The sequence below is a fragment of the Corythoichthys intestinalis genome, chromosome 4 (genome assembly GCF_030265065.1).
Source record: "Corythoichthys intestinalis isolate RoL2023-P3 chromosome 4, ASM3026506v1, whole genome shotgun sequence".
Classification (NCBI taxonomy): Eukaryota; Metazoa; Chordata; class Actinopteri; order Syngnathiformes; family Syngnathidae; genus Corythoichthys; species Corythoichthys intestinalis.
The window spans coordinates 52,571,170-52,598,461 of record NC_080398.1 but is presented as its reverse complement, the minus strand read 5'-3'; the positions used below and the strand labels follow the sequence as shown (position 1 = coordinate 52,598,461).

The following is a 27,292-nucleotide window of genomic DNA, read 5'->3' as shown; positions in this document are numbered from 1 at the left end:
GTGCTAACGTGTTGAGCTTCGAGATAGTGTAAAAGAATCTAAACAATTTAGAGGATAATTTTTAATCAATTATAATCTTTCATGAGTTAGATGAAGCCCCTTCATGTTGTTTACTTCTCCAGAGTGACCATGCCCAAATGTGAAAAGCAAAGTCAACTAAGGTATGTTTCAATGATTTGAATTTTAATGCTTTTTGCCAGAAAACACTGCAAAAAGTGCACCTAGAAAATTTGAAGCTGAAAAGTGCAGATGGGACTAATTCCATATTCATTTATATAAGGGGTTGTGATTGGTGTAACAACTAAGTGTGTCAATTGTGATTTAAATACAGTACAAAGCCACTAAGGTGCCAGAAAAAAAGCTAGTAGAAAAGAAATACGTATGAATTCTTATTTTCATGTTCCCCTGTGGTTGGATTCTTAATACATGTTTTATTACTGGAATATGTGTTTTCTTTCACTGCTCTCATAATGGTTTCAATAAGCTTCGGCTTCTCCCGTCAGCCTTTTCTTTTCGGGTTGAATTAATTGTAAAAACATATAAATGCTGTATGTTTGTTTGGATTTGTCATGCCTGAAGGGAAAAATAAATACATAAATAAATAAAAATAAATAAATAAATGTTTTTGTCATCAAATGATAGTTTTACCCTGTGCGGACCCGTTCGACGTTTGTTGCTCAGTACAGCAGTAGTTTCGTCTTCAACACATTCCAAATTGTCGTACTGTTGTTAATGTTGAATGTTAACTAGCAGTATGGCCCGGCGTTGCTCAGGTTTGTCTAACGTGAACGCAATACAACCTAATGGCAGATAAAACATACTTTCCTTAGAGATGGAACTGTTATGTAGTAATAGTAAAAGTACACCATAAATGGGTGAATGAGCAGTTGCTTTTCCATCACTGTGTACAGTATGAATATCCAGTCGAAATGAATCCCTTAGAAATACTGCGGGAAATTGTACATTTCTTTGAAATCCAGCGTCTTTCTAGGCTAAGCCGAAGAACTGAGGGGATCTATTTTGGTGGCCTTTGCATTGCATCTCTGCTTTTTGCAGATGATGTAGTGCTGTTTGCGTCATCAAGCCAAATCCGAGACCATGTGGAGGAGTTCAAGTATCTTGGGGTCTTGTTCACGAGTGGGGGTAGGTGGGATCGGGAGATCGAGAGACAGATCGGTGCAGAGTCTGCATCACTGCAGTCCGTAGTGGTGAAGAAGGAGCTGAGCCGAAAGGCAAAGCTCTCGATTTCCCAGTCGATCTACGTTCCTACTGTCACCTTTGGTCACGAGCTGTGGGTCGAAATCACGGATAAAAGCGGCCGAAATGATTTTCCTCTGCAGGGTGTCCGGGCTCTCCCTTAGAGAGAGGGTGAGAAGCTCGGTCATCCAAGAGGGACTCGGTGTCAAGCCGCTACTCCTCCGCATTGAAAGGAGCCAGTTGAGGTGTCTTGGGCATCTGGTTCGGATGCCTCCTGGACGCCTTCCTGGAGAGGTGTTCCGAGGATGTCCCACCGGCGGAAGGCCCTGGGGGACGACCCAGAACACGCTCTAGAGACTGTCTCTTGGCTGGCCTCGGAATGCTTGGGATCCCGCCGGAGGGGCAGATGGTTGAAGTGGCTGCGGAGGGGAGAACTGCGGGTTTCCCTGCTAAAGCTGCTGCCCCCGCGACCCGACCCCGGATTGAATTGGATTGGGATGGGATTGGATCCAGCGTCTTGTTGTGGAATACTCAAAGCCACAACGTATCATCACAGCACATTTAAATTTGTACATGAAACCGTAAAGTTTGAAAGCCAACTGCGACATTGCAATCGCAAGAGACACGTCTTTTGCCCAAAAGACTGCACTGTCGCCTCTGCAATCTGGGATTTTCTATGCTAATTTGAGGATTTTTTAATTAATTTTCCACACTAAATGGAGGCCTACAGAGATAAACCCATCTAAGAACACTCCCAGAAACAAAGTACAACTGTGTAAAATTTCATCAATATCCGCCCAGCAGTTTTGGGGTCCATTGGGAACAAACACACACATATGCAGACACCCACACACAAATATAAGTATAACTACCGATATAGATGGTTGTGCAAAAACTTTGATCGATTTTCCCTCTCCTCTGAGCTTCAAAAATGTATTACTTTTCTCCCATAGACAGCTCTCTGGTCATCATGTTTGCTTAAAAGAAAATGCAGTTTTCACAAGTGGAACCCAAAGCCAAAAACAGGAACAATTTAATGTCTCTGTAATTGATCTTCAAGGCAACACCTGGGCAACTAGATTCACCCATCAGTTAGATGTTCCATACGTTTGCTCACTTGAAATGTGGGCGGGTTAAAGGAAAAGGTCATCTTAATGGGCTGTTTAACACATCTTGATGTAAAAACCACGAAACTAAAGCATGAATTGTTAACTTTTGTTTCATATTCATCTTTTTATCTGAAATCCAAATGTCCTCCGTATACAACAAAAACAAACGAATTGGACTTGCTGTTCCAATACTTTTGGAGATGCCTGTATGTATATACACTTATATTTCTGAAACAGTGTATGCACATTTTTACATTAAATGTAGCATGGTGTTGAGTATATATATACTCAGAAGACCCATGTTTTCTGTCAGTACTGTACTATTTGTTTTATAATATTTATTAAAGCGGGATGTTCATGCTTGGAAACATCAAACCTGACAGAACTGAAGATGTTTTGTAAGGAAGAATGGTTCAAAATAAATTCAATCAGAATCCAGACACTCATTGGAAGCTATAGAAAGCATTTAGAGGCTGTTAGTTTTGCAAAAAGAAGAGCCTATAAATAATGATGCAATTCTACTGTTTGTGCGCACAAATCGATGCACCTGGCTTCTTTTGTTTATTTATAGCACACCTTCTGCAACAGATATTACTTTTTTTTTTTTAATTCTCAACAATTACTGTTTGTCTGCCTATATATTTAACTGAAATTGCTGATCCATACAACCACTGATTTATAAAGTGAAAATGATCAGAGATGGCCAAATATTTTAATGTTATATTATTTCTAGTTAAGTATTATTAATGTCTTTAATATATCAATACTGTATTAATTATTGATACAGTATAATTAAATATTTTAATGTTAATTGTGAGTGTGTGAAGCCTTTTTGGATCTTATAATGATTTATGGCTGTTAAAATAAACTTGAGTTGAACAAGATTGGAATGAGCTCATTTATGTTTATGATCTGCAATTCATGTGAAATAAATGAATGCTGTTATTGTACTCACTCTATCATCACTGATTTGATCTTGTGTGGACTCTGAAGAATTTCCGTAGGAGCTAGAAAGAATTTGGACTTGGGGACTTGAAGACAGAGCAAGAGGGGACACTAAAGGTGGCTGTACTTTGCTAAGGATCTTGGAGCAGAGACGCAGGCAGTGTGTGAGCTCTCCGAGCCCCAGTGTCTGCAGGTGAGAGGTCAATGCCGCCACCATGCGCAGCAGGAGTTGAGGAAGATGCTCTGTTTGGATTTCGATGTACGTCTCCTACAACAAGCGACAACAGATGTAACAATTTTGCCTTTACTGAACAATCATATGTGTCATTACCCGATTGTGATGGGCTACCGGATTACGACGGACTCCTACTGGGCATGCGCAAACTGACGCCATTTTCTCGTGAGCGATGACGGCAGATATGGATATGTACGTCTTAAATTAAACAATAAAAAACACTTTTTTTTTGGGGGGGGGGGTTGATATATATTTTTTTAAACCATCCAATTATAACCCCATAGATAGAATTCCTTCAAATGTTGAAACCGTTTTAATGTACACGTGTAGAACATAAACTCAAACAAACTATACTCACATATGCAAATATAGGACTCTGAAGCCTTAGTACATTTTTACAAAAACACTATTTCTTACATACAGCTTATCAAAGACTAACTAAAACGGCTAGTTAAGCTATTGATATCTGAAAACCTAGTTTGTTTATATACTGTATATGTTTCAATAAAATTTTGGGTTTAAATTTTAACAGCGTGAATGTTATCTGAAGGGTTTAATTGAAGTGAGAGGAGAGGAGGACAGTTAGGTATGTATGTATGGCCGTAATTTTCTGACTAGAAGCTGCTACTTTTTTCCCCTTATTTTGAATCCTGCGGCTTATACTTCAGTGCGGCTTATTTGTGGATTTATTTGGGTTATTAGGTAATACTTTATTTGACAGCGGCTCATAAGACTGCCATAAGACCGTCATAATTATGACATGGCACTATCATTGGCATTAATGAATGTTTATGACAGTTGTCATTAAAGGTCATCCGGCAAATTATATCACTAACTCCATGTACGTCCAGCTCGGATCTTTTACATTCATTCAAAAGTGAGATAATTTGCCGGATGACAATTATGATCTGTCATAAGCATTCATCAATGCTTATGGCAGTGTCAGGTCATAATTATGATGATCTTATGTCAGTCTTATGGCACCACTGTCAAATAAAGTGATACCGAATACCATAACTAGCAATTAACGAAACAACTGGAACAATAACTAAGGAAATAATTAGCAAAGAACATTAATTTTGATTGATATTACATTTGTAGTGCTGCAATGCATGCTAGGAGGCATGTTAGACGCAACAGTGTTGACAGCAGTTGGCAGCAGAAGTTGATTGTCTCCCCCAAGGGAGCAGTGACGGCCAAATGAAGCTTCTTGAAGGATTGAAGCTCTGCAGCTAATTGGTTCAACGCTTCATGGAGGTTCATTTGATCTTATGACTTATGGTTAATACCTTTGGGTGTAAATATCCCATAATACAGTGAGGATAGCTGCGGCTTATAGTCCAGTGTGGCTTATCTATGAACAAATGCAGTTTTCGTGTCAAATTTGGTGGATGGTGGCTTATAGTCAGGTGTGCCTTATAGTCAGAAAATTAAGGCAAATTGACATTGTCAGGGTGGAGGAATGAGTGCTGCACATTTTGTACATTAGGTTACAACATTAACAACATTTACATATTTACATATAGAACATTTACAATCCGCCCTTAAACACAAGAAGCGCCTGCGCAGTATGGCTAACCAATTGCGACCGGCTGTTCACGTGACTGCGCTATGTCACTACCTTCGTTGTCTTTATGCTTACAAACAAGATAGATTCGGACTATAAATTTACTATTCTTCGAATGGCCTGGCATGTGGGTTGAATAATAATGTTTTTATATGTCTAAATTTGAAATCTAAATCACCTTAGGAACATCGCAGCACGTAGAAAATCTTGATTAATAGTGATCTATACATAAACATAATGTCTTTCAAGGATTTAAACAGTGCAATTTAAACAGTCTTCCTCTCCCCAAATCCCAAGTAAACCATTAAGAGACCATTATCACCCCCCCCAAAAAAGAAAGAAAAAAGTATATACAGTATAATGTTTAATCTATCACGTACATATCTATATCTGCAGTCATCACTCGAGAGAAAATGGCGTCAGTTGGTGCATGCGCAGTAGCAATCCGTCGCGATCTGGTAGCCCTTCACGATCGGGTTACTACAAAGGGTGAAGGAAAAAAAGTGTGCCATCTCTTGGCAGAGTCCTGTAACTACAAATGTGTTTGCTGCATATGGTAATGGGAAAGTATGCACTAATAGTAATCGTAGATTCATTGCAAAGGTAACATGTCGCAGATGTCTGAGGGCAAAACCTTTTTCATTCAATTGAGAAATAAATTAATTTAAGCTTACTGGCTCCGTGTAGTTAGAGCTATGGTGTCACTGATTGATATCACCGTTGTTTTGTTGTAGGATATCTTACTTTGTTTTCACTCTGAGCAGTATTTCTGCAGTGCTGTATTGCTAAGTGCTAACACAATGCAATAATTCTAGATCAGGGGTGCTCAAGTCCAGTCCTCGAGAGCCCCTATCCAGCTTGTTTTCCATTTTTCCCTACTCCAACACACCTGACTCAAATTATCACGATCATTCTCAGGCTCCTGCAAAGCTTGCTGATGAGCTGATCATTTGATTCAGGTGTGTTCAAGGAGGGAGACATGGAAAACAAGCTGGATAGGGGCTCTCGAGGACTGGACTTAGGCACCCCTGTTCTAGATTATTCGTTGCCAACGTGACATGTTGCCCTCACTTATCCCTAATCGTGCAAATGCACAGGTAGGTTGCAAGGTATTGGAAGAAAATTTAATTCACTTGGCAGTTCATGGTTAGTACAATATATGAAGAATTTTCTTTGTTGTGTTCTTGTAGGAATGATGCTTTGTTTTGTTAAAAAAAAAATAACCACTTTTTGAACACACTGTCCAGTACTTGACTTGTGGATTCATGGCAAAGATTTTTCGTTTCCCACGTGACATGTTGCCCTTTCTTATCGCGAATGGTGCTAATGCACAATAAACCTGTGTCGTCGCAAGCCACCCTACCTCCTCGTGTTATTCGCGAAGGCATCCTACAAAGAAAACTTTACACATACATGACATAATACTATTTGTAGTCGTGCCTTACTGGAAAAAAAAACGCAATTTTAAAAACGAGCTTTTTTTTTTTTTTAAACAAGTTACCTTTTGCTCATAACAACTAAACAAAATCTGCCAATAGCACGCATAAAAATTGTCTCAAAATATGCTTGTATATCTTACTGAAATGATACTTTTAAAGGGATTGTATCATAAAGTGTGCTATCATTTTTTACTAGATAGATAGAAATGCTTCTTGGCAAGCCTGTGGTGTTTTTGCAGTGTACTCCCACAATTGGACTCATTAGTTCTTGAAGATGGTTATATACAGTCCCCTTGTTATGTAATGTATGTAATGCTGAACACCGATACTTCACAACTAATCATTTCTAGGACCCCCAAAAATTAACCATACAACTCAGTCCTTGGTCTTAACATATTGTAGCTTAAGTTGAATGAAAACATCAGTGTCATGCTGATAGTCAAGACAGCATTGGAAAACTACTGTTTTGTATGTACATATTTCAGCTTTAGTTTTTCCAGATTCACTTGGATGAAATCAACTGAGTTATTTTATAATGTGTCTGCAATGCGTTAAAAAACTACAACTTTCTCACATGCAATGTGCATTTACTTCTTTATTCATATCTGATTGTTATTTGTGCAGGGAGTTTAAATGTTTTGGGATAAGGTGCAACGAATGATTGATCAATCACGCTGAATTGTTCAAAATCCTCTCGGAATTTAAACCCCTCAACAACATGAAATATTCTTCAGTTTCTGCCACTCTTCATGAAAACAAAAAGATTATTCGTTGTTTTTTTTGTTTGTTTGTTTTTTGTTTTTTTTTTGACAAAAATTGCTTTAAATTTGAGAAAACAAGGATTAACATTTGTACTTGCTTTCTGACATGTTACGTACCAAAGCAGTAAAATCAGTTTTTATTTTAACCTTTTCGCACTATTTCAAATAATGTCCTATTTCAAATAAAGGATCCTAATTGACTAATGTTATCATCAACCCAATTCATCCATTAATCAAAAAGAGAACAGATAGATCTATTATTAAAATGATGATGCAGCCTAAATATACAGGACTGTAATATTTTTTCTCAGCCATTACATTGGAAAAAAATGGGCAAAAAAAAGTAAATATTGTAATGAATGACAATACTGTTTCTATCCATATTTCGTTAAAAAAATATGTGAGCAAGACAACAGCGTGCAATTGCATGCAATTATGAAAGCCCTGACACACATTTTAACAAGATCCGCACCAAACTTAAGGAATGAATTTTTAAAGCCATTGTTATTTTCGATGATTCTTTTTTTACATTAATTTGGGAGTTAGCATAATCAGTCCATTACTGATAAATTATCCCTTGAAGTGTGATAAGAATAGAGGAGTAATGGATGTTTTGGTGGGATCTTGCAAGAATGCTATCGTTAGCCTCAGTGAAGCAAGATGAGGTGAAAAAGCAGGAAAGGGCAGTACTTTACCTGGCAGATTACCCTCATGCTTCTAGTAGGCTTCAGGGAGAAAGAGCAAAAAGTTTGAACAGACAGGAGCAAGCGGAGCACAGGCCACAGCACACTAATCACACCTCTCTTTTCCAGTCCAAAACATATGTACACACTCTTAAGACAGGGTAAAATAAACAAGGATTTCCAAACTGTTGGGATTGGAAATTTGGTACATTAAAGGAGATTTGTAAACTGTGCATCAGTTTACAAATCTGCTATGTATATTTGTTGGTTAGAAAGTGGTCACACAAGGATCTTTGCACTTGTGTGTGGTGATGCACACCTGCGAAACAGGAGTGGAGGCATAGACATTAAAAATGGCAGTAACATTCTCGGACCAAAAATTGTCTGTTCAGAATGAGGAGCTTGGTAAACACAATAAATGACGTGAATGAGCTCAAATGGATGTGAGAGAGGGTGAGAAATAGATTAAGAGCTCAGGCAGAGCAAAGAAAGAAGGGAATGTCAATGCATGGAAACAAGCAATACCATGGAGAGAGCCAATAAACAAAATACCTTCTTTTAGGGAAATGAAACCAGTTAAAAATACAGACTGTGATTAAACAAAACTTAACAACTGTACAAAAACAAGAAAACAAGATTCAAATGTACGGTAAGTAAGTAATACATGTGCTGTAATACCGGGCATAAACATATGAAACAATAATTTAGAACAGATTCTAATTTGCAACTACAGCAAGAATAAAATGACGATGAGGAAGATGGATAATGATGAAGACAAAAGGAAACCACAAAAAACACAAATAAACTTACCAAGGAAACGACATCCAACAGGAAATCAACTAGCTGACAGAACTCCACTAAGGAGAGCTCTGGAGTATATAAACCCCCAGCATACTTTAGAATATTTGTTGGCACATTCAGTGTTCTCCTGCAAAAGTAGAAGCCATGTTGATATCTCTTAGATGGATTGCAGTTATTGCAAAATTGTAATTTTGATGTAAATTTTGATATAAATATCTCAAAATTGCAGAAACAACTTTTCTTTTTCAAAGGCCCGTCAACATACAAGAAGAGTTTTAAAATTAAAATGATTAGTTCAATAGGTCAATTTAATATTTAAAGAAATTTAAGCATGCATCTATTAAATTAATGCAAAAGAATACACCCGGACTTCCTTTAACATTAAAAAATTACTGGTGATTGCATATTATTGCAAGTCTGGGAGGAGTCATTGATACAAGATCTAGTAAATCATTTCGAGTAACCTTTGATAACATCACAAAAATAAAAACATGAATGAAACCTGCAGCACTCTTCAAACCAGCGAGCAATATAGTCCCACATGTAGAATGGCTCGAAAGAGTTGAACAGGAGATTGGCTGTTTTAATCAGTTCTGCTGTCTTCTTGTTCTCTCGAAGTTTGCTTGACAGGAATTAAAAAGGCCCATATGTGCGTCATACAATTAATTTAAATATGATAAAGTACGACAAAACGGGAAGCGCTTGCCTGGACTAACCTGCTAAGGTGTGTTTGGTCCTTGCGGAAAGAACATTGGTTTTGAAGGTCCAACTCTGTTTTGCACTGTGTGTGCAGTGTACGAAACACTTCGATTAGAACGTCCTCTAAGATTGCTGGCCCTTTGGAGAGAAGTATACAAGACACTAAAAAAGCAGAATATTTAGACTACTGTCTTAAATGGGTTATTAACATATTATTACCAAGCTCTGGTTTATCAAGCAGACTGATAAGGATGCGAAATGGCTTGAGGTCGTGCATTAGAATGCTTTCCTCTTCTCCACCTCGTGCTTTGCCTTGCAATATCCCCACCATTGCCTGAAAACACACGCAATGTAACAGAAAAATATATTTGTCAAATCCGAAAACCCCTCTGCTTTGTCTTCAAATTTGGCATAACACATTCCACTTTTACATACTCCACCCCCTTCTCTCATTTTGTTTTTCTCATGTATTTCACGCTCCGTCTGCCACATAGCAAACTGCCTGGGGGGGAAAAAAGTCCCTTTAGTGCCACCCTAGTCCCAATGGATGAAGTTCCAATAGCTACCCCTGAACAGATGGCACATGAGCAAATGACAAAAACAAAAATAATTTTAAGTTTATCTGTCCTCTATGTGTCATAACCCCAAGAGTGACAAAGCAAAGCACATGGCAGTACGGGGTTTAAAGACAGGGATTGGACTTCAAAGAATTGGCTGGCAGTAAAGAAGCAGGATGAAGCATGACATACAAAATCCCCAATGAGGATGTGTAGTGCTGGAGTAGAGCCCTTTGAAGAGATGGAAAAAATATAGCAAAAATAATACATTAAAAAAAAAAAAAAAAACTGATCATAAACACATATCTGGCTAAATTAGTGGCGTCCCTTATTACACACCCAACACTTACACATGCCCAAATTCTCTGCAGTTAGATTTACTTTGATCTATACCGCATCCAAATGCAAAAGCCCCACCTGAACAAGCATGTCTTTTGAGAAGGTGTTGAAATAGTGGCTTGCGTGCTCTTCAGGGTTGCTCTGTGTAGCACTGCGGGGGCCTGTTTTCATCCCATTGTTGTCAAAACCTACAAAAAACCACAAGAAGTTAAAAAGAAATGGAAGCGCATTTCTGACAATCATCATTATGGTCCTTTTCATGGTGACATCAAAAGTGTCGTCTAATTTCAGGAGCGGGGCTAATAATTTTGGCCTCAACTTTATGAATACATCAGTGTGCTGAAGTAGCTAACAGACGTGCCTGCATGGGATCCATGTTGGGAAGTTTGACATTGACATTCACATTGGAGGCAGGTAATACATCAGTATTAAAAAGTAAATTGTAACTCATCTCAACTATTTCTCAATGGATTTGAAATTCGATTTATTATTTTTCTCAAACACCAAAGCATTTGCTAACAATGTATACAATGGATTTTTATGCATTTGTCACACGAAGATGAGTAATTTTGTTTTCTCTGCATTGATTTGACAAAAACAACTACATTATTGTTTTGTTTTTTGCCTAGCAAACAATAAGATAAAACCTGTCAAATGCAAAATAATGTGGATAAAAAGTAAAAATATGCAGTGTTATAATGAGCAGAAGTATTTGCACCCCTTGTGGTTTTGCAGCTTCACCCACTTAGAAAATAGGTAGGGGTCTGAAATTTCAATCATAGATGCATTTCTACTCATAGAGACATAATCTAATAAAAATCCAGAAATCACATTATATGACTTTCTAAATAATTTATTTGTAATTTACTGGGGTTCATAAGTATTTCTATTCTTGAGAATCAGCAATAATTATGACACTCAAAGAGTTGTCAGTCTACCTTAAAAAAGTCCATCTTTACCCCTGAGTAACCAACCACCCACCCACCACCTGTTTGAGCTCAATATTGTCACCTATGCACCCCACAGTCAGTCATAATCCAACTGTTACCATGGGCAAGACCAGAGAGCTTTCGAAAGACACCAGAGGAAAAAAAATGTTGCGCTCCACCAAGCTGGAAAAGGCTATGGGATAATTGGAAAACAGCTTGCTGAGAATAAATCAACAGTTGCAACATTGTTGGAAAATGAAAAAGGCTAAACATCCATGTAAAACCTCTCCTCATGGGGCATCGCTCATGATGAGAAAAGTGAGGGCTCAGCCTAGAACTACACGGCAGGAGCTGGTCAATGACCCGAAGACAGCAGGATGCACAGTTTCAAAGGGTACTGTCAGTAGAACACTACGGTGCAATGGTTTAAAATCTTGTTTCGCTCAGAAGGTTCCCATGTTGAAGCCAGTACACGTGAAGGCCCGTCTGAAGTTTGCCAGGGACCATGTGAATGATGCAGAGGGGTCATGGGAGAAAGTCATGTGGTCAGAAGAGACCAAAGTAGAACTTTTTGGCACAAACGTTACTCGTCGTGTGTGGAGGAAAAAGAAGCATGAGTACAATCCCGAGAACACTATCCCCACTGTGAAGTATGGGGGAGGAAACCTCATCCTTTGGCGCTGCTTTTCGTCAAAGGGGACTGGACGACTGTACTGTATAAAGCAGAGTATGAATGTTGAAATGTATCGTCAGATTTTGAGCCACAACCTCCTTTCCTCGGTCAGAGACTTGAAGATGAGTCTTAATCTTCCAACATGACAATGATCTGAAGCACACAGCCAAGCTGACCAAGGAGTGGCTGCGTAAAAAGCAGATCAAGGTTCTGGAGTGGCCTGGCCAGTCTCCAGACCTCAATTCAATAGAAAATCTTTGGATGGAGCTGAAACTGTTTTTCTCAACGACAGCCCCGAAACATGATAGATTTAGAGAAGATTTGTGTGGAGGAATGGGCCAAAATCCCTGTCTCCATATGTGAAAACCTGGTGAAGAACTACAGAAAGCGTCTGACCTCTGTAATTACAAAATTTGTGCCGAATGTATTTATTCAGATTTAGCATTGGAAAGAGATACATATAAGACATGTTTTTTTCTCACTTTTCCCCCCAAAGTGATTTAAAAAATGTATATAAATAAATGGTTTTTAAGCACTTCAAATGTCATAATTATGATAAGTTTTAAACATATCTGTCCAACCAAATCATTTTTGAACAAGAATAAAGTACTGTAGCAGATAAATGCTTGGCTTTATTAAATGCTTCCGTTTATCTACTTTAGCTGTGACCGTTGAAGTGACATGTAGAAATTTCAAACTCCTCATGATCACTTCTGGCATTTAAATGTCTCCAACGTACCCACAGTACACACATTCATTCCAGCGCGGCTTCCTTGCAACTGTTTAACAAGTTAAACGATGATTGACAGATGCCCGTGTGAAGTCTGCTTCTTTGGCCAGATCAAAGCCATCCTTGTGCCGCAGTGACTGAGAGGATCAAAAGGCGGGGAGAGGGAGGGTAGGAGGCTGTGCACAGACCAGAAAGTGAGGCGTATGTGGATCAAAAAAAAAAGAAAAACTATCGCACGTGCTTGCGATGGGACTATTGCGCACACGCACATCGCGATGGCGATGTTTAAACGATATATCGTTCAGGCTCAGTGCACATGCAATGGAGTTGTTTATTAAAGTTAAAGATGATTGACAGATGAATGCGTTTGATCTTGCCAGAGTCCCGAACATCTGTCATTTTAATCATTGGATGAAATACATACATACATTGTACTAGTATATACTACGGCAGCCCCCCCCCCCACACACTTGCCACTTAGATGAAAGAAATGTATGCATGTACACGATACTATTAAAATATTATTTAAAGCCGGACACTTTGGGGAAGCTAGTATTTCTAAATGGGAATGAGTAACAAATTATTCTTATAGCACTTGTTGCATTTTGTTCATATAGTAACACAAGCACATTCATATCATTTCTTAAACCAATGGCCATAAAATTCATAACACTGTTGATCTCTTTAGCTTGAAAACTATTTTATGGCGCCATACAGCCAATGAACCACCATGAAGCTTTGAGCCATGTGCAAATCGATAGGCTACAAAGCTTAATTGCTTCAAGAAGATTTATTTGGCCATCACTCTTTTGATTTGTGCCAAAAGCATGAGAACTGCGTCAATAAGCCCAGTTTTATAGACCTGGCTGTCCTGTTGGACTGTGTTAAAGGTACAAGTTCTTTGGGTAGAATTTGAAAATAAATAAAACAATGCATATATTTTTAAAAAAATAAATATCCACAGTGATACAGACACTTACCAGAATTTTTATCCAAAGTGAGTTGCAAACGAAAGAAAACAATGTTATTATTACAGCTTCACAACGACATTTATGTTTCTTAAAATTGGAAAGAAGTGAATGTGCATACTGTATGTGTGAATATAAGAAATTGGCTTTCCTGAAATGTGCCTATTCAAACACAGAGTCAGCATTTTTTCACGTCAAAAGCTTTTGGCTTACATTAACAATGTAAACTGTTTGGTAATAAATATTCTTTGAACATATTGTCTTGGGTTTACATTAAACAGTGTGTCTACGCTTGATATTCAAGCACAAGGAGTGTTAACCTGTTATATTGGATAGTAATTTTTTGTGCAATTCGTACCCAGCAGCCATGCGTAGAGTCTGCGGTTCAGGGACATGTCTCTTCTCAAAACCACATGCAAAGCAGCTGACAGGATCCGTATCATGTCAGGGCGGGTAGCCTGAGCAGAGCAGAACAAAGCAAATTTGTCATATACATTATATCATATAAGCAAGAAATCACTTTATCATAGCTGCGTTTCGAAGACAAAAAAAGTTAACATCTCTGGTCACATTGCCTCTGAATTTGCTCTGATTTGGTATTCAGATGTAACGTCATCGAGGACTATCACAACTACTGATGCACCGAAACAGATCCCAATATCGCCGGGGGGGGGGGGGGGGGCGATCCAGCCCGAAATTGTGGTATCGGTACCGGCGAGTATCAACAAACAGGGCGTCGATACCATTTACCGGTCCGGTAACACTGAACGCATCCTTTTTTTTTCTGACACTCACTACACACTCTGTGTTGTGTGATCACACGTGATTACTTTGCATGCCAATCAGCTATCGCTATTGACCTGCTCCAGACCAATGAGAGCGAGCCGATAGTTGCTCTTAACCAATGCCGGGGAAGCTTTTTCATATGGAGGAAGAACAAACTAAGTAGGAGAAGAAAATGTCGGCGTTTCGTAATATTTCAGCGTCGAGTACAATGGCTGAAAACGGACTGAAGCAACCAACCCTGGGCAGTGGGACGAGAAGAGTGAAGCAGCAAGACAAATGTCCGAAAAAATCACCGAAATGACTTGTCTGTAACCTGCCCCGTGCCTTCATTGGAAGTGTGGGAATCCTGCTTTTTATGGCTCACGCAGTACCTAAGTATAAGGTCCCAAGTCGCAAATACATTAAGGAGACGACTATCCTGCACTAAAAATTATAGTAACGAAACATGTTTTAGAAAAGCTGGAGAAGGCAGGGGCCATAATCTTTTCAACCAACGTCTGGAGCAGCCAAGTCTCCAGACTTTCCCTGCTTAGCTTGACGGCCGACTGGAAAGCGCATTACTTCATGCGAATGAATTCAAGGGATCACACACACCGGCGAAGCTTTTGCTGCTCAACTGGAGCATCCCGAAGTCAAGGGTACTTTATTTTTCTTGTCTTTTACTGAAAGAAATGCCGCTTTAATTTGAGACCTGTTTCAAAAGTGCTGTAGAATTAAGCAAAGTAAGCTAAGCGGCTAAGCTGTGTGGTGGTGTGTGTGTGTGTGTGTGTGTATGTGCGCTGTTTGCATTTGTGTGCTGCTATAAATGGAGTTATGTTGTTGTTGGTGCACAAAGAGGAAGGCTAATAGACAGGATGCTATGGTCAATTTATATTACTTACCGGTATAATTTCACGAAAAGTTGCACTGTTTTGATGTAGTAAGTACTTGCTTTGTTTTTTTCACTTCAATTTTAGCTAAAAGCACCCCCACACACATATTCAATTCAATTCAATTGTATAGCCCTGGATCACAACAACGTTGTCTCAAAGGGCTTTGCAGAGGCAATATGATACACAATCACAAACAGCAAATGAAGCAACAAAGATGACTAAATAAATTCAAGTCCTGGGTATCCCCCTTCCTTAGACCCTCCATGTCGGTAAGGAAAAACTCCAGAGTCTTTGGGAGAAAATGAGAAACCTTGGGGAGTACCACAGTCAGGAGAGATCCACTCCCAGGACGGATAGACAGAAAACCCCAGGACTGCTAATGGGAATTAGCAGGCGACGTTACAGTCCGTAAAGATACAGTGGAGTAAAAAAGGAACAAGAAGAGGTCCATCTAGCCAGATGAGACAGGGGTAGCAACAAGAACGTCCATCCAGCCAGGGGTTCTAAGCATTATTATAATTATTTTTGAGGAGGGGGATAGAGAATTGTTATATTTGTCTTATTTTATTTTTTAATTTTATTCTTTCATTCATTTTACATATTAATGTTACATTTTAAGGTGATTTGTTCCATAAAATGTGAGTATTAAAGTAATTCAAGTAAAATATTCTTTGCAATAAAAAAACAAAAAAATGTTTTATGTATCGAATCATGGGTCAATAAACGTGATATGAATCGTATTGTCAATTTTTGTATCGTTACAGCCCTACCAGGTTGTGGTAACTGGTAAGAAGGCACTCTTTATTCTTGACCATAGACTAAAGAACAACTGGACAAAGTGGAGGTAACAGCACCCACAGCATTTGCATGTTCCCGTTTTAATCTCGCTTTTTACTGGTCAGGCCGCCGCCATGACAACCATCGTGTTTTCCTCTACGTTCGTGTAGCCCAACTAGTAAAGATTCAGAGAGATCCCGCAAACGTAAGTGACCCCGGCCCCCTCATTAATTTTTGTCGATATAGAATATGTCTTAACAATTGTGGTGCAAAAAAAAAAAAATCACCCGCCATATAGCATTTATTTTGTCATACGGTCCAAATTCAAAGTTTGAACCAAGCTTTAAAAAGGTTTATTTCGATGGTGATGTCAGGCAGTTTAGAATGGAGTGTCAATGTAAACTGCGTCCTCGTGAAACCCTGTAGCCAATGTTGGGTACTGCAGGCATTTTCAAACACTTCCGAGAGTTGAAAGACGGAAGGGGGGCATCGCTATGGACTAAACAGATGAGCACACTCTTTGAAAATGTACTGTCATAAATTGCACGCAGGTCTCTGAATTCTTCAATAATGCTATATTAGCCATGGCGTGTGTAGTTAAAGTTTTCACGTTGTCCTTTTACTGCCGCCTTTTATTACATGTTACAACAATCATTCAAATTGTCTAATCAATTATTAAACACAATTTTTTAAAAATAATTTTAATAAGCGCAACAGGTAATGTATGCCATCTTAAGCGTAACTGTGAACTTGTGTTCTCTTTGTCATGTCCATTTAAAAGCACTGTCCTTTCACTCATCTACCATTTTTTTTGTGTTAGCATTTAGAGCGCTGCAAAAATGTACGCACAAATCCATGTTGTTTATACACAAGTTTTGCAAACACTTCTGTCGTACGCTTAATAAATATGGCTCCTGAGTTTTCATCCAGATAACTAACTAACTAACTGTTAATGTCTAACTGTTCCACTTACCTGGCTCATGTGGAAGGGGAAGCAGAAAAGGATCAAATCCAAAGTGCTTCTCTGCACTAACACACTTGAATCCTGAACTGATGTACTGACAGCCTCCACCTGATGAGAAAAACCAGACCCATTGGCACATTATTAGAGGCACGATTTATCATCTGCTAATTGATTGATTGCCACAAATTTTCTCACTAACGCTGATTTGATTAAACTTTTTTTTTTCGCAAAAGGTTATTTGGCAGTGTGGCACAGTACTGTATTGTTACAGTATTTGAAAATGTTAATAGTAGAGGAAGACATTCATGTCTATATTCAGTTTCAACTGATCACATACTGGCTACATGAGGATGAACAGAGTGAATACTACAACGCACTCTTAAATGTTTCAAAATACCTGTCCATCAGACTTTTTTTTAAATGCAATCAAAGTTGTTACAAATAAAAGCTTGCTCTCATCAAATGAGTCCACACCATAAGCTCGATGTCACTGCCCATGACATAGAGCTGGTCCTCCATGGAGAGCTTGCGGTTGAGGTGCAGCAGAACAAAGGAAACCCCCGGGAGACGCACAGCCGGGCTGGTCAAGATGCTGCCCCATAAGGCACTGTAGAATGCCGACTGCTCCACTGCTGCTGCCACTTTCTCCAAAAGGTTGTTGGTTCTGAAAAAAACATGCAGTGCTTAGTATAATGAACTGTCATATAAAGCAGTGTTTTCAACCACTGTGCTGCGACACACTACTGCGCCGTGGCATAGTGTCTAGTGTCCCGTGAAAAATCATCCATTTTCACCTAACTGCTCTGTTTTCTGAAAATGAATCCACAAATGTGCTGATGCCAAGTACCTGCGCAGTCCAATGATCAGTAATCATGTAATGGTCTTCCTTATAACCAGGTGGCAATACGTAGCGAATTACTTTGCTTTGTGATGTGTCAGACGACAGTAGCATTAGCTGCTAGCAAAACTATAATGATGGCAGCGATGGAAAGGTTTTCGAAAAGGGACAATGCTAACTCAGAACTGGACAAAATTCTGACCCAGAAGAAGGTTCAAGTATGAGTGGCAGTCAAAAGAAAGTAAAGAGCCCTGGCACGAGGTCAACATAGCAAAACCATTTCATTGGGATTTACCAAAGAACTGGACATAGCAGGATAATTTTTTACCGGTCATGCAATGATACCTATTCCACTAAACAGGCCTAGGTGTCACAGTGAGTGAGTGAGTAGGTGAAATTAACACACATTAAAAGGTATTCATTCTTGCAGTACTCTATAGATTAAGAATATTAGCATTAAATTTAAAAGAAAACCAAAATCCAATTTCAGAGTTTATTGCCACATTCAACCATCCACCCGTTGTTTTCACACCTGTCATAGAACTCCGATCCTTCCTCAAGGCCAGGAAGAACTCCAGTGAGGAGTCCCTGTAAACCAGGCTTCAGCGTCTTGCCCAGAGGCAGGTAGTACGTCTCATAAAGGCCCAGCAAAACAGGCTTTACAGACATGGCAGCATTGGAGAGTAAAGGGAAGAGCCCAGAGCTGTAGTGTAGAAGATGATGTTATGTTAGTTAAGTTCAGAGTGTCCAGTGTAACTTCACAGACATCTATAAAAGCAGCAATTACCTATAAAGAAATAGGTCTTTGGCCAGTCTCTTGGGTCCAATGATTTTAAAGATAATCTCATAGGTCTCCAAGGCCTTTCGGTGGACTCCACTGGGCAGGGCAGGATGGAGGCATTGGGCCAGCCGCTTGCCTATTGTCAACTTCTTGGGAACCACCTGATATTTCGCATTGTTTTGCAATACCTGAGAGGAAACTTAAACGTCAGTCAAGAAAACACAACCAGAGATGCAACTTTTATTGTTATAGTATCAGTCAGATTAAAAGTAATTACAGCCAATTTGTGGCAATATTACTGATTCTTTTTGGTTGGGTATGAAAGTCAATGTACATGTTCGAGTTTTAAACATCTTTTAGTCCACCGGCTTATGAGCTAGTGCAGGGAAAAATTGAAAACTATAGATCATTACCTTGTTGAGCTTTCCCAGAGCAGAGATGAGGTCTGCCCACTCACTTGAGTACTCAAAGTTCTTAAGGGCTTTATCCACCGCTGCCACATAGTTCCTGTACTTGGAGTCACTCAGTAGCTCCACTTCCTCTGTATTCATTCTCCTGGGTGGCTATAGTGCTAGTGCCAAACACCTGGCAGCCGTGTCCATCACACCTGTCCCAAAGCCACATGAGGAACAATTATACATAAAATTATATTGAAAGGTACATTATCGACTACAGCACAGCCTATTATAAAATTAAGTAATTGAAATTGGTTGAGCAAAGCCTGACTCCAGCAGTTTTGTTCATTTTATAGAGGATAGAAAAGGCCAAGCTGTATTTTTACTTTTATTATGGAGCCGTAGGCAGCTCTGAAAAAAACATATCATAGGAAAGCCTATTTGACTGGAAACTTGAAAAAATTAAGAGATGAAACCAAGGGCATAGGTTTGGTCTCCACATCGGTAGGGACACTATAACAGCATAATCTGCATCTACACTTTTTGCTGGGGACGGGACATTAATAAGACCAAACAGATTGGGTGAACAGGGGTCAGGGCTACATTTCTCACGATTATGCTGATGTGTTGCCGATGTAGAAATGAAAAAAGTTAAAATTGTTATTTTCAAGGGAAAAAATAGGGGAAATGCCTCTTTCTTCATATAATGTAAATTTACAGTGGTTGTGTTTTTGGGTGTGGTTTTTTTTTATCTTTTGGGAGGGGGGGTTAAAGAAATGTCTGCATAGGCTGGAAATAAAATTATTTTTAAATGAATGATTGAGAAAATCAATAAACATATTTTAATTTATAAATGCACAGTTGAATTAACGTTAACGGTGGAAAACACATACAATACAGGAGGACACTTATCTCTAAGTTGCTTCCTAATCGAGTTTTGCAGATCAGCAAGTTCACACAGTTTGAGGTTATGCTAACTGTGATGCAGGTCGGACTTTCAGCAGCAAAATTAGTGGCATGTTCCCCAACTCCACAACATTGACGTCCGCTTACAGTGGCTGCTGCTACGGCTGGCCGAAAAAAAAAAATTCTAATTTCCCTCGTCTTTGAATGGGGTGGAGGAGGTGGCATGTTGACATGTATTTCTGTCGGGGTTGTGTGCGTTGTTTTAGAGGTGCACGATAATTAGGAATAATGACGTCATCCCAATAAATCCGATGACATTATTAATAGGCCCAATAATATATATTTTGGGCACGGTGTCGGTGGATCAGTATGTGTATGTTTGTTTCCACTCCTGTTTTGCCAGTATGCAAAGTTTTGTTACTGTTCTAGAGACCGTATTTTTCAATCACTGAGTAATAAACCTTACTATGGCAATTAGCAAATGTTTGTATTTTACAGTGTTATGTTTACAAGTTCTTGAGAGGACTTTTGGTTGTTGATAGGCTTGCTGTCTTATTACTGCCAGATTGAGTAAGTTGTTTCATGTCCCAAGACCACAAAAGTCTCCTCTCCTGTTACACCAAATCCTGCTGACAAAGAACAATACCTGTTAGGTTTATGTTTGTTTTAGTTCAGTGTTCATTGTTCAGGGGAACACATCGTCAATGATATTGACTGATTGATTGTTCAAATTATATTTATTTTGAAAAAATAAGTACTTCATTTGAAGTCAAAACTGTTCTTGTCTTTATTTTGTTCATTGTAATAATGTTCATGTCATCATGAAAATTCTGGTTAGGTCAAAGGCAAATCTATGCTGAACCCACCACTAGTATTTTACAGGTGTTCAAAAACTCAGGTGAATACATTTAAAAATTATATATATTTATTATCGGTTATCGTATCGGTATCGGCCTTGAGAAGCAGGAAGTTATCGATATCGGTTTCAGAAAATGGATGTCGTGCACCCCTAGTTTGTTTGTTCTAGTCATCAGCCAATCAAACGTGCGTTTGAGGGGGAAAATGGACCGGCACATTCAGCAAGTGAAAAGGGATAAATGTAAGTCTGAATATAAAGAAAATACAGTAAATCACTTCATAATGGAAGGGTCAATTATATTCTTACAACACATGGGAGGACTTTATAATTTATTATCATTAATAATTATCATCAATTATTGTAATCATTATATAATACTTCAAATAAGGTTGCTTATACGTTGGTGTGGACAATTTGAGCATCCTGAAAAGTTGGTGAGTTATGTCCCTACCGTCCCTATGCAAACATACACCATTGAAACAACTAGTAAACACAAGAAAAAGCAATGCTTTGAATGTGTGCTCACCATATACTGTTCTGTCCTCCACTACTGGAGTATGTACTTGTTGGCTGACATAGTTAATTGAAAATTATGCCAAGGGCGTACTCTGCTGGAGAAAATGAGAAATACCACTGTTCCACCATTCGTTTACAGAGTACACGGCACACCTTGAATAATCACGAGTACTGTATAACATTAACATATATGTACAGCACACAGTAAATATAACATCACCAGCGGCTGATTTGTATTGTTGTTAGGTAGATATAGGTTTAATGGCGATAGACGTCTAATCCATTTTACCTGGGAAGGTGACGACAGTTCGAGTCAAAATGAACTGGACGTCTATGGCCGTCAGTGGCAACCAATGAGATGAACCGAAAGTTATTTGTTGGTATTTTCAGAAACAAAATTAGATTTATACACTAATTAATTAAAAGGGAGAAAGATTATATGAGGTAGTATACGAGGGGCGAGCCTTGTTTACATTAACAGTCCGTTCACAAGTGCCAACAACAACCCAATAAGGTTGCGTCATGGGGCAACTGTCCAGAAGTCACCCAGTTTGTAATGTAAAAAGGTTTTAAAAGAAACATACCAGTATGTGTCTGTATTGCTTGTTGCAGTTGAGGATATTAGAGCTGTCCGTTTAAACTAACTCCGTTTTAGAAGGTGAATATACACAAAAATTTCACACGTTAAAATATTTACATATGGCTTACCGTCATAGTTTTGTGGAAGGGAAGTGTCATTCAAACATGAACCCAGTTCGATGGGTAAAATGGGCTAACAACAAGCAACATTTGCTAACAGGTTGCTAAAAGGATGGAGCGGAAGGGCCCGACACCTATTTCACAACATTGAGCTCTCTTGGCAAGCAGACAATGGCTGAAATTCTACATATTTCCGCAGTGCTGTATGCAAATCCTTAAGAATGAGATCATCAGCTGATACCCAAAGGCGGTAGAATGACATATCCCATGCGACACTGCAGGTTAGCAAAGCATCCAACCGTAGTGTTCACATTCCAGCCGCTTTTCCGCATACACTTCTTCCGTCTCCTTGTGCTGTGAAGTGCATCATCGTTACGGTAAAACAATACGGAAACTAAAAACAAAGTTAACAAAATAAAAGCAACAGCCAAGGTAGATTTTTAGTTTTTTTTTCATTAACTGTTCTTTATTTTTAGATTCACAGTTGTTTGAATTCTATTTGAATTTACAATCTTTGTACTTCTACGTTTATATTTCAATTGGCGCCACATCTGTCATTGTATTACTTTGAAATTCATTAGAGGATGCTGTTGTTCATTACGGGAAAAATGTAACAGTACTATGTCCGGTCACGCTGCAGTCAGTGTACACTTAAATGCTACCGCGGCATATACTTTACTCAATATTTGTCTGTAAGTGGTTTGTTTCAAAATTTAAAAAGGACAAAGTGCAAAGCTTTTAGCAAGCCGTAGCTAATATTTGTATGTTGTCTACAGTCTGTAAGGGCGACATGGAGATGTCGGCCAATACACGCGGTGCTGGAGTATTTCTCGAATTAAGGAAAAGGCTTCAAAGTGGGCTTCTAATTATCGGGTAAATACTTGTTAATTTTGTAAGTATTAATTCCCGTTCTATTACGTGTTATACCGTTAAATTACACACAAACTATGCTAAATAAAGTTAGTATGGTAAGTGTTGAAAATCAATTGATATTTGTTGATCTACTCATGTTAAACCTTTGCCTCCTGTCAATGCAGTTGGACAATTCATTGCCGTAAATACGTACACTACAGGCACGGTGGATGAGTGGTTAGAACGTCCGCTTCACGGTTCTGAGATCTAGGGTTCTCTACGTCCCTGCGTGGCTTTTCTCCGTGGACTTCGGCTTGCACTTACATATACAGTGCTGGCCAAGAGTATTGGCACCCCTGCAATTCTGTCAGATAATGCTCAATTTCTCCCAGAAAATGATTGCAATTACAAACATTTTGGGAGTAATTTCTTCATTTATTTTGCTTGCAATGAAAAAAACACAAAAGAGAATTAAAAAAAAAAAAATCATCATTTTACGCAAAACTCTAAAAATGGGCCAGACAAAAGTACTGACAGCCTTTGAAAAATCATGAGATGCTTCTCTAATTTGTGTAATTAACAGCACCGGTTACTTACCTGTGGCACATAACAGGTGGTGGCAATAACTAAATCACACTTGCAGCCAGTTAAAATGGATTAACAATGACTCAACCTCTGTCCTGTGTCCTTGTGTGTACCACATTGAGCATGGAGAAAAGAAGACCAAAGAACTGTCTGAGGACTTGAGAAGCAAAATTGTGAGGAAGCATGGGCAATCTCAAGGCTACAAGTCCATCTCCAAGGACCTGAATGTTGCTGCGTCTACCGTACGCAGTGTTATCGATAAGTGTAAAGCCCATGGCACTGTGGCTAACCTCCCTAGATGTGGACGAAAAAGAAAAATTGATGAGAGATTTCAACCAAAGATTGTGCAGATGATGGATAAAGAACCTCGGCTAACATCCAAAACAAGTTCAAGCTGTCCTGCAGTCCGAGGGTACCATGGTGTAAACCCGTACTATCCGTCGGTGTCTGAATGAAAAGGAACTCGATTGTAGGATACCCATTAAGGCCCCATTTCTGACCCAGAGACATAATGAAGCCAGTTTGCCAAAACTTACCTGAGAAAGCCAAAAACGTTTTGGAAGAATGGTAAAGCTTTTTGGGAAAAGGCATCAACATAGAGTTTACAGGGAAAAAAAACGAGGCCTTCAAAGAAAAGAACACGGTCCCCACAGCCAAACATAGCGATGTTCCCTGATTTTTTGGGGTTGTCTGCTGTCTCTGGCACTGGACTGCTTGACCAAAAAATTTTGCAGCATGATTTAGGGCACCTGTGTGAGAAAGCTGGGTCTGCCTCAGAGGTCATGGCAGCAGGACAATGATCCAAAACACACTTCCTGTCCAGACCTGAATCCCATAGAACACCTGTGGAGAGATCTGAAAATGGCAGTTTGAAGAAGGCACCCTTCAAATCTCAGAGACTTGGAGAAGTTGGCCAAAGAACAATGGTCAAAAATTCCAGCAGAGCATTGTAAGAAACTCATTGATGTATACCGGAAGCGGTTGTTTGAAGTTATTTTGTCTAAAGCTTGTGCTACCAAGTATTAGTCTGAGGGTGCCAATACTTTTTGTCCGGCCCATTTTTGGAGTTTTTTGCAAAATGATAATGATTTTTTTTTTTTTAATTCAGTCTCTTTTGTGTTTTTTTATTGCAAGCAAAATAATTGAAGATATTACTACCAAAGTATTTGCAATTGCAATCATTTTCTGGGAGAAATTGAGAATTATCTGACAAAATTGCAAGGGTGGTACTATTTTTGCCAACACTGTATGCCAATATGCTTTGCATGACATACTGATTGAACACTCCAAATTGTTCGTGTTTGAATGAATGGCAGTTTATATCATTGTGCCTTGCAATATACTGGCAAACAATTCAGGGAGTAGTACACGTAGTTAGTGCCCGTAGTTAGCTGGGATAGGCTCCAGCACCCCTGCTATCCTCGTGACAATAAGCTGTAAGCTGTATAATGAATGTTTGACCGCATACCTTTTGTGCATGCAGTAATGTTTCAGATACGTACATAATTTTCCCAGCTCTTAAAAAAAATCACAGCCCTCATAACATTGCACGTGTGATTTCTAATTTAAAATAGATCTTTAATCGTTTGGTTACTGCTTGATAAAGAGGTGAAACACAGTACAATTATAAATACGCTAGATGGGGGTTAACATTTAATAGTGACCAAAAACAGTGATGATATTTAGATGAATAATCTTGTTTCTTAGAAAATGTTTTACTGCTGCAGAATTAGAGTTTATGATGTCATTCAAAAATGTATTATTTATTTAATTTCATTTATTCATTCATTTTTCGAGCCGATTATTCTCACTAACGTCACGGGGGTGCTGGAGCCAATCCCAGCTAACTATGGGCAGTAGGCAGGGGGCACCCTGAATCAGTTGCCAGCCAATCACAAGGCACAAGCAGACGAACAACCATTCCCTCACACACTTATACTTAGTGCCAACTTGAAGTGTTACAGTGGGGCAAATAAGTATTTAGTCAACCACCAATTGTACAAGTTCTCCTATTTGAAAAGATTAGAGCGGCCTGTAATTGTCAACATGGATAAACCTCAACCATGAGAGACAGAATGTGGAAAAAAACAGATAATCACATTAGCCACGTTTACATGCTGACTTTTATTCATACCGATTCAAATCATTCCGAATGTAAATTTCACATCAGCTGTTTACATGTCACTTCATCTATTCCGATCCAGCGTTTACATGTGACTGCCTTTATTCCGAAAGGACGTTTGACAACTGCCGTCTGACATGCGCAGATTAATCAAAACAAAGCGTCACGTTGCAAAACATGGAGATCGATCGTCAGATCAGCTGCTGTTTTAACTTTTCGAGTGGAAACAAAACTTCAGAATGATACGCCGTTCATTTAAAAAGTTGTGTGGGTGCGCTGTGCGTGTGCTTGGAAGCCATGTTGCAAGTGACGTTACTTACGTCACCGAGTGACGTCACCACGTCAGTACGGAGCATGCGCAGAAAGAACACAACCAGACACCATTCCGCTTCCCTGTTTACATGATATAATTTTTAGAGCTGTCCCGACTAGTCGACATAGTCGACGTCATCGATGATGTAAATCCGTCGACGAGCACAACATCCCGTCGACGGTTAATGAAGGGTTAAAAAAATATATGCGTGGAAAGTTAGAATGTCGGATGCTCTGTTTGCAAGCGGGGAAAGCGGCACAAAGCCAAAAAAAGCAGACCAGAGTGTCCAAAACATTGCCTTATTTCAAAGAAACAAAGGAGAGTACACTCTTCTGTCCTGTCTCTTCAGTGCCAAGCTTGGGTGCACGTCGGCCGCGAATAAACACCTCAAGCGCCTTCACGCAGTTTGTAATTTTTTTTTTTCATTTTTTGTACAGCAGAGGGTGCTGTCGCCTTACTAAATAATAATGTTTCATTGACAATGGGCCTATGAGTGCTATTAGTGTTGTTCTTAATGCTAATTGAAAGGTTTATTTCATGTTATGGTTTATTTTATGGTATAGAAAATTATATAAGGTAAAAAGGTCATAAATATATACAGTATATACAGTGACTGCACTCAAGGGAGAGATTGTCAATGATAAGGTAATAAATTAAGGTAAAGGCAATTCATATAGGCAATTCATTGATATATAAATAAGGTTTAAAAGGAAAAAGGTGAAAAGTTTTTGTTAATTTCTAATTGTGTTGCTTTATTTGTGTGCACCGTAGCTCTTACAGTGTGTTTACATCAAGGATGGAATAAAAGTTGTAAACCATCAGTTTAAGAGACCATCTTTTCAATCGGGATGCTACACTAGTTAATTCTATCAGCATTTGAACTCATTGTTTATTTGTGATTTATTATTGTTATTTACGTGTTTATTTGTACTTTAATAAATATTTTGGGTGTTCCAATATGTTTTTTGTGAATTGATAAGCATCAACAAAAATTTCATTACTAAATTAGTAAAAAAAAAAAAAAAAAAAATGTTTTAATTATTAGATTAGTCGACTAATCGTAAAAATAGTTGGCTGACTAATCGGGAGAAAATTAGTCGTTTGGGACAGCCCTAATAATTTTACTTCTAATCTGTTTGGGAAAAGAAATATTCCACCCCTGTGAATCGGAATGAAATTCCATTTGGTTTGGGCCTGTTCATTCCAAATGAGGTGTTTATATGGAACACATTTATTCGGTTTGAACAAATATTCCGATTGTAATTGGAATATTTGGCTCCATGTAAACGTGGCAATTGTTTGATTTTTAAAGAATTCATTTCCAAATTAGAGTGGAAAATAAGTATTTGGTCACCTACAAACAAGCAAGATTTCTGGCTTTCAAAGAGGTCTAAC

General features: G+C 38.8%; 2 protein-coding genes across 8 annotated transcripts in view; one reads left to right on the top strand and one right to left on the bottom strand.

The window, feature by feature from the left end:
• The window catches only part of dop1a (DOP1 leucine zipper like protein A), a 52,189-nt gene extending 29,820 nt beyond the window's left edge, over nucleotides 1-22,369 (bottom strand). The window contains exons 1-15 of one of the 4 annotated variants that reach the window (XM_057834211.1): nucleotides 22,035-22,369; nucleotides 21,337-21,418; nucleotides 19,064-19,257; nucleotides 18,657-18,838; nucleotides 18,402-18,572; nucleotides 17,506-17,695; nucleotides 17,041-17,139; nucleotides 13,991-14,090; nucleotides 10,411-10,520; nucleotides 9,656-9,770; nucleotides 9,454-9,574; nucleotides 9,240-9,359; nucleotides 8,747-8,864; nucleotides 7,949-7,978; nucleotides 3,262-3,519 (exon numbers count right to left, since the gene is read on the bottom strand). In XM_057834211.1, coding sequence (XP_057690194.1) covers nucleotides 3,262-3,519; nucleotides 7,949-7,978; nucleotides 8,747-8,864; nucleotides 9,240-9,359; nucleotides 9,454-9,574; nucleotides 9,656-9,770; nucleotides 10,411-10,520; nucleotides 13,991-14,090; nucleotides 17,041-17,139; nucleotides 17,506-17,695; nucleotides 18,402-18,572; nucleotides 18,657-18,838; nucleotides 19,064-19,201 — 1,752 coding nt within the window. In that variant the 5' untranslated portion in view covers nucleotides 19,202-19,257; nucleotides 21,337-21,418; nucleotides 22,035-22,369. The remainder of the gene's footprint in view (nucleotides 1-3,261; nucleotides 3,520-7,948; nucleotides 7,979-8,746; nucleotides 8,865-9,239; nucleotides 9,360-9,453; nucleotides 9,575-9,655; nucleotides 9,771-10,410; nucleotides 10,521-13,990; nucleotides 14,091-17,040; nucleotides 17,140-17,505; nucleotides 17,696-18,401; nucleotides 18,573-18,656; nucleotides 18,839-19,063; nucleotides 19,258-21,336; nucleotides 21,419-22,034) is intronic. The other 3 variants (XM_057834209.1, XM_057834212.1, XM_057834213.1) reach the window with 3 other exon arrangements.
• Nucleotides 22,370-22,627: 258 nt separating this feature from the next.
• ube3d (ubiquitin protein ligase E3D) overlaps nucleotides 22,628-27,292 on the top strand; it is a 47,931-nt gene continuing 43,266 nt past the window's right edge. For all 4 annotated transcript variants that reach the window (XM_057835178.1, XM_057835179.1, XM_057835177.1 and 1 more), the window contains exons 1-2: nucleotides 22,628-22,717; nucleotides 22,802-22,898. In XM_057835178.1, the coding sequence (XP_057691161.1) occupies nucleotides 22,681-22,717; nucleotides 22,802-22,898 (134 nt within the window). In that variant the 5' untranslated portion in view covers nucleotides 22,628-22,680. The remainder of the gene's footprint in view (nucleotides 22,718-22,801; nucleotides 22,899-27,292) is intronic.